This window comes from Musa acuminata, chromosome BXJ2-4, assembly GCF_036884655.1.
Source record: "Musa acuminata AAA Group cultivar baxijiao chromosome BXJ2-4, Cavendish_Baxijiao_AAA, whole genome shotgun sequence".
NCBI classification, from domain to species: Eukaryota; Viridiplantae; Streptophyta; class Magnoliopsida; order Zingiberales; family Musaceae; genus Musa; species Musa acuminata.
Genome location: NC_088341.1, coordinates 39,304,606 through 39,312,140, shown reverse-complemented (window position 1 = coordinate 39,312,140; position 7,535 = coordinate 39,304,606). Strand labels below are relative to the sequence as shown.

At 42.1% G+C, this 7,535-nt stretch overlaps 1 protein-coding gene across 1 annotated transcript; it reads left to right on the top strand.

The window, feature by feature from the left end:
• The first annotated feature begins 2,306 nt into the window (after positions 1-2,306).
• LOC135610806 (E3 ubiquitin-protein ligase ATL4-like) lies at positions 2,307-4,383 on the top strand. Its single transcript, XM_065105767.1, has 2 exons — positions 2,307-3,584; positions 3,906-4,383. The coding sequence occupies exons 1-2, from the start codon at positions 2,536-2,538 to the stop codon at positions 3,943-3,945; spliced, it is 1,089 nt and encodes a 362-aa protein (XP_064961839.1). The 5' UTR covers positions 2,307-2,535; the 3' UTR covers positions 3,946-4,383.
• The last annotated feature ends 3,152 nt before the right edge of the window (positions 4,384-7,535 follow it).

Genomic DNA, 7,535 nt, shown 5'->3' with positions numbered 1-7,535 from the left:
TTCCATGCGTGGACGCGATGTGGGAAGCTGCAACATCCTCACTGATATGATCTTTAGAGCAAACATGTGTATGTAGGAGTACTCTCCCCTCCAGTACGTAAACAAGGCACCGATGTGTAGAGGGGGAACTCAATCCAATCCATTTCGTGCAGAGAGGAATAGAGAGAAAGAAAGATCATATCATTTGGTTCCTCCTTAGTTTTTCCCCTTTTGTGAGTTTTTTTTTGGCTCTTACTACAAGAGATAAGATCTTATTTCCCTTTGTTGGTCGGTGGATATTATTTCTCTTTAACCAATTAAGAATTTTATTATAACGTTATGTCTTGGTGTTATTATTTCAGTTGGTTTGATCTTTGGTTTTATTATTTTAGTTTTTACACTATTTTCCCAACAGTGATTGCTTAGCAAACGTCTTCCCATCCATTGATGCAGTACAAGAGAAAATATGTGTCTAATCTTGGAAACCATTGTGCTACTGTGAGTACAGAAATCATAACAGTTAATTCAAGCTTACCTTTGGGATTGAGCTTTACCATTTTAATTAGCTGGTATTTTGATGCCTTAAGCCTACAGACTCATCCTTCCTCAGGCAAGAATTGCCTTGGTCTGACAAGGGACAACACAGTGGAAGCCATAGGTAGGACTCCAACACAAACAAACTCATGCAGCAGCTGAAACAGTGTACATGGACGCCCATACCCTACATTTCAGAACAGCATCCTCTAAAAAGGACAGAAGGTATATGCTGCTACAAAACGTGTCGATGAAGACTTACAGAGATGTAATAGCTAACAGGATCATCTCTTTAACCTTGCAAGGATTCATGTAACATGCACCGCTGGTTTAGGATTTCTGAGGAGTTGCTGATGCTAACAGTGCAGGTTGGCAGTGGAACCCTCGGGTTCTTCCTGATAAAACATGGCAAGCCAGTGCAGCAGACAAAGCAACCATGGCCCAGTGACAAAGAGATCACCCCTCAGACGAGGGAACAAGGCAGTTGGTTTTTTCTACTCATACATCCCTATCCATGCTTCATCCACAGAGACCTTTGGACAGTTGCTGAGTATGTTTACGACTGCCAACTTGCAGATGATGTAGAGATATCAGTGGAATTCATATCACTGTGCTTTCACTTGATCCTATTACAAGGAAGTTGACGGTCAAGAAGCAAGGGGATGGAGTAGTACTGTGGCGGAATTCACTGGTCATTGTAGCTTACGACCATTGGATTGTGTACATTGCAGGCTTTAGGCAGGTGTTACTGTTTGTAAGATTTGGAATCCAATGATAGGAGTATTAATCCTTTTTCATTTTCATCCATTATTTTTCACGTGTAGGTTGAAGTTTTTTATTTTCATTCAGTCAATCTCAAGCTTGGGTCAAAATCTATTTCCAAAATCTAAAAAAGAGAAGGAAATACTGCAATTAGAATAAGAACAAGTATGGATGTTCATGATTGGTACTGCTTGATTGAAACAAGATTGGAAGGAATTTGACAAAGAAATAAACATTTGCTCATTCCGCTGCAATATAATTAAGTTTGATCCATGAAAAAGTTAGTTTTTAGAGCTGGAATTGCCAATTTTATATGGGGACAGAAACATACTAAGGTGGCAGGGTCACTCATGAAGGTACTAGCCGAGTGAAAGAGTCCAAAATCAACATCCTTGTGCACTCTTACGAACTTTTCCGAATGAAACCAAGTGAGTCCATCGGAGACATGTACACCCGGTTTACGGATGTCATCAATGGACTCAAAGCTCTTGGTAAAGATTTTACTAACTTTGAACTAGTAACTAAAATCTTAAGATCCCTCCCTAAAAGTTGGGATCTAAAAGTTACGGCCATTCAAGAGGCCAAAGACCTTAAAGCATTCCCTCTTGAAGAACTCATTGGGTCTCTAATGACCTACGAAATGACATGTCAAGCTCATGACGAGCTCGAGAACCCCACCACCTGTCTACTTTGCCCGTTTCTTCCCCTCTCATTGCCGTATACTTAAAAGTTACTTCATTATAAGGAAAAACAATAAAATATTTCATATTTTATCTGATACTGTAAATTAGTGACTTTATTTTTTCTTGAAAGTGCAAAAAAGGGCTAACTTCAGATATTATCGATATATTTTGGAGCTTCACATTATCTAATTCTAATGTATGCACGACATCAGAATCAAAATGGAAACAACTTTGTAATCTATACAATATGTCACAGTTCTATGTGAGCAAAGTTTATGGTAACACTCAAAAGAAAGAGAAGGTTGCAGACGCTTGTTGGAGAATAAAGGATAAGGAGAATCACCTGTCATTACAGCATCCGTCCATCACATGAGATGCAATGACACATGAAAGTCTCTATTTGAGCTTGCGTAGCCAAAGAGTCAGTGAGAGGTGGGTGAGGAGGAGGGGGGACGACAAGCAACGTAAGCCAAAGTAGCGAACACAAAGCAAAGCTAAAGAGAGAAAGAAGCGGCTGCTTCCCGTACAATTCACGCATATCTTCCAAAGCCCAAGAGGCTATCTCCCCACTTTCGCCATGGACTACGGCCCCTCTTTGCCTTCTCCGTCACCGCCACTGCTTCTCCAACCCTTTCCATTGGCGGTGGAGCCCAACCACCTCCCATCTGACACTTCCTCCTCCTCCTCCCTATCCTTCAGCCCGAGCCTCCTCATCATCGCCGCCATCCTCGCCTGCGTCTGCGTCGCCTCCGTGTCTATCCACCTCATCCTCCGACTCCTCTTCTCCTCCCGCCGCTCCTCCTCTTCATCCTCCTCCGTCGCTGCGGCGTCGCTCCTCGTCAGCTCACGCTCTGCCTCCGCCTCTGTCACGTCCACCGCTGACCCGAGCTCCGATCCAGTGAAGTCGGCGCTGATCGACTCCCTCCCCATCTTCAATCTCTCCTCCTCCCTCGCCGCCCTCCCCAAATCCTCGCCGGACTGCGCCGTGTGCCTCCGGCCCTTCGGCCCCGATGAGGACCTACGCCTGCTTCCCGCCTGCCGCCACGCCTTCCATTCCGGCTGCGTCGAGCCCTGGATCCGGAAATCCCCTTCATGCCCTCTCTGCCGCGCACCAGTCACCCTCCCGCCGCCGCCTCTACCCTCGGTTGCGTCGCACACGCCCTGCGAGGACCCCCCCATGTCCCGAAGCTTCGACGTCGAGATCGGCAGCGCTAGCAATGGGACCCCGGGAGACGTCTTATCCCGGAGAAACCCGTCCCTTCCTACACCGCAGTCGTCGTCGTCGCGCCACCAAACACACTCGATCGGCTCGTCGTTCGACCACATGATGAACGAGGAAGAGGAGGACGTGGAGGCGGTAGTGCATCGGATACCTAGGCGACAGGACGCCGATTCCGCTGCCTCAGGGCCCGTGGCGGCGGGGCCGTCAGGCGAAGGGTCGAGGGGGTGGCTGATGGACTACGTGGACCGGCTCTCATCGTCTTCGTTCCGGTTCTCCGGTCGTTGGAGCCACCTCTACGACGACGGCGGCGACCGGGAATCCGCGGAACCGGAGGGAACCGCGAGGCGGGAGACGGAGGAGGAGGAGGAGGACGACGGCGGTGGCGGCCTGGCTGCTCTCTACATGTGGGTAACAGGGGTATAGTCGTCAATTCGTTCCCTCCCTTTCGTCTAACCCCACTCGCCAGCGGCCACTTAAGCTTCCATGGAATGGTTTGGGTTTCCCCGTTATCACATCTACAGTGACGCCGTCGGCGCCGCCACTAACCAAATGGACGGCTGAGATCTGAGAGCCCGAGAAGTTCCGAAACTTGAGGAACAAGATCGGACCATCGTTCTTATTCATTTACTACTCTCTTTATTTCTTCTGTTTCATTTGGATATGTTTCGTGGCTATCGCAACGGAACGGAGTTTTGTGGATTGATTGGGAATGTGAAGCAGTGCAGGTATGGTACCAAATCGGGGTTGATTCCAAAGTCGGCGTGACCCGAGTCTCCGAGGATCGCTGGTGAACTATGATGACACCGATGGAATAGAGAAATATCAGATTCGTCCATGTCTATTCTACCCTGTCAACTTCCTTTCATCGAACCAACCCCACGGAGAGTTGGGAGAAGAAGATAATTGAGATGTAACTTGCAAGTTAAGGACGTAAGTAAGGGAGTTGTTGAAACGGAACAAGAAACAAGTTCTATTTTCAATTTACAACAAGGAGATTCATGAGTTGACTTTGTGCTAAAGTCAACAGCAAATTATCAACTACCTGTTTACAAGGAGGTGACTAAGGAATTTGCTATAAGAATTGAGTTACCATGTCAATCAGTGTAATCGTATGTATATATAAGGTTTTTGGTTACTTAATGTATGTGTAACACTGAGTAGTCTATTTGACCTTTGACCTTTGCTAGTTGAACCAGCTGTAGATTAAGTTAGAGCAGAGCTAACTGTCAAGTCTTAAGGTGTTAGGTAGATAGATAGCTATCAAATATTCTCTCTCTATTAGAGTAACGGAGAAGAAGCAATACAAAGTGCTCACTAACGCTTTTGAGGAGTAAGTCTTAATTATTTGAGCAGTCAGTCAGTGCATGACCTCTAGTTGAGGATTACCTGCTGCTTGTTGCCTCTCATCCTTCTTCTCTTGATTCTGATCTTTCTTCTCTTTGCTCCTCCTGTTAGTGCATAACAACTCGATCCGAAGTCAAAATCATTCTTCGACTTTCCTTCTCGCTCCGCTTGCAACTGATTCTTTGATTTTGTACTTGACGAAGCAATCCTATGTTCTTTCCTACCCTAAAGGTTGTTCAAATGCATTTTGGATCTCACATAAGCACCCAAGCATAATATGTTGGATCTTTTTAACATATCAAAAAATTGAATTTTGGTTCAAACATGGTTTATAAATACAAAACAAGATTTGTTGGTTCATTTGTTTGGTTCTTTAACACTTCAAATATAGATCAAATATGTTTTATAGAAGCAAAACCGAATTTTAGAACGTTTCTATAGGACTTATTAGATCCACAATAATATACATGAAATCCTACAATAATTATAAAATATATTAACACGGAAGCATACATGATGAATCCATCAAAGTATTTTCTAAATTAATTAATGATTTATTCTATGGAGTATCCTTAAGAATTTTAGATTTCTTTTGACGGGTGAAGAGAAACTTTATTTGATACTACAACTAGTGACCTAACCTTATTTATATTCATAACTTCTGAATCTACAATTATGATTATATTCATTATGCCTCAAGAGTTTCATATTCCTATCTATCTCGTCATTAAGTTAGAAATATGATTGATGATATCTATACAATTAATTTTCATAATAATTACATCACTTAGCTAAATAATTTTATTTTAATTAAATCACTTTAATTTTGATTAATCAAAATAATGACTTAACATATTTAATTATTCATGTGATCCTTCAAATTCTAACACAATAAACCTAGTGCACAATCTCATGCGCACATTCTAATTCTATCTAACACTCGTGAGTTAAGAGTAGAAGAAGTATATTCCAGAGGCAAGGGAGAGTAGCTATTCCTACGATCGAAAAAGCATGGACAATCAAAGTTTAGTAATTCTGTAAACCAGAATCGAGCCTATCATCATATATCAATCATTGAATCGTAAACAAATGACTTCCTTTAAGAAGGAATGTTGGTAGTAACTCGCTCGCATAAGCACCCAAGCAAGAACAAGAAGCCTAACACGCTTCTTCTCTAGTCGATGAAACAAGAACTCCACCTTGTGCTTTTGGCCTTAGCCAATTAACAACTGATTCATTCTCGGCTTCAAGTCAAACTTAATTCATTTCTTTAGAGGAAAAGTCAAACTCAATGAACATAACATCAACGAATACTACTAAATCTGACCGAGACAAGCAAGACGAGAGATAGATTCGATTTTATTTTGAAATGACATTATGAACTGACAAATCAAAGAAGCATGTCGATAATAGAATTCGGTAATCGGAAGTGACATTATGAACTTCAAAATCAATGAAAACAGGATTTGCTCCGGATCGGATGGTTGTTTCAAGTGACCACTTCCGATTCAAGTTTCATCTATGTTGGCACCGAGATCAGAAGGAGAAGGATTAGTTCAAAAGTTGGCTACAGTTGTAAGAGAAGGTTCTGTGCTCGAAAGAAGAAATTAAGATTTGAGTTGTGACTCGACACTTTGAATGCTCAATTCAACAAGCAATACAACAGTGCTCGACTAAGATGTAGGGCTTAAATAATGCATTAGAAGAGCCATAGGATACGTACCTTCAATAGTTGATTTGCCATAACACTTGGTCAACGATAAGAAAGACGGCTTTCACGCCTTTCCTTACTAAATAAGCAGTGTATTGAGATGAGAGTGAGTGTAATGATTTCCTACTTTATTAGGACTCCATGGACCAAGATCGCTTTCATTTATATGGGCCGATGTATTTTTGTGGATCATATAGATATTAATTATCATTTCTATATTACTATAGGCTAATATCAAAGTTTCAAGGAATTCAATCTCTTCAAAAAATCATGATACCACCTACATAATTGGGGCCAAAGAGTCAAATAGCTAGATAGATAGGTAGGCAAGAAAGAGTTTGAGGTTGGGTCAGACAGCAGACATCGTCAGCCACCACCACTAGAGATTGGACATTCTATTGAATTCATCATCTGATCTAATAAAAAGAATGGAAAATGCATAGACGCATTAGGTGCACTCACTACGCTTTCCTTTGCTCGGATCATTCTTCCAAGTAAAAAAGGTAATGGTAACCAGCCTAAAATAAAAGTATTGTAAAATGATGACTTGAAGACCATCATAGAACTAAGAGTTTGGTTAGTATTAGTACAGGGCACAACTTTCCCATACCAGAAGATGATTAGTCTCGCTCTCTAGTCGACTGAACCTGTTAAGAATACAACTCTTCTGGTAGAGAAGGTGTCACATTAGGGTGAAGGATCAGAGATGTTTCTTCTAATCACCAGGATGAGGCTGGGGTTAGGCTCTCCTAAGACCCTATTTCTAACTATTCAAATACTATCCTATTCTGAGCATAGTCGTTCAGACTAATCGACACAAACAAAGTGCTTTTATTGAATACCAATTCCATAAGCTATGGAATACTGGTTCCAATAGCTGTTTAAATACCAGTTCCCAGCAGCTATGGAATACCAATTGCTTGTTCCCCAACTAAAGAATATAATACATATAGTGCAAAAGAAAGAATAACATTAGACGAAATAAACGAGAGACTCTACTCCCTTATCTACCCAATGCCCCGTGACACAATAAATAGCATCAGCGCCTTTGCGCAACGGGAAGCTTCCCTAACGCGCAACACTGAACTCAATTCCCTTAACTCATAAACGCCCTCGCTCCCTTGCTATTATTAATCGGAACCCTCATTTTGAGTTTTGAAAGCTGTCAACCAAACAAGCAATCGTAACTCAACTTGAAGTGAATCATGTCATTGAAGATTATCTTTATTCTGAAACGAAAAGCGAAACTCGTAATTCAACATGCAACGGATAATGTTGCGCTTATGGAGCTCAAAGAGAG

Coding starts and splice junctions, on each gene's coding strand:
- LOC135610806 (XM_065105767.1), top strand. CDS start 2,536: ATGGACTACGGCCCCTCTTTGCCTTCTCCGTCACCGCCACTGCTTCTC. Junction 3,585..3,905: donor GGCCTGGCTGCTCTCTACAT/GTGGGTAACAGG, acceptor GAAGCAGTGCAG/GTATGGTACCAAATCGGGGT.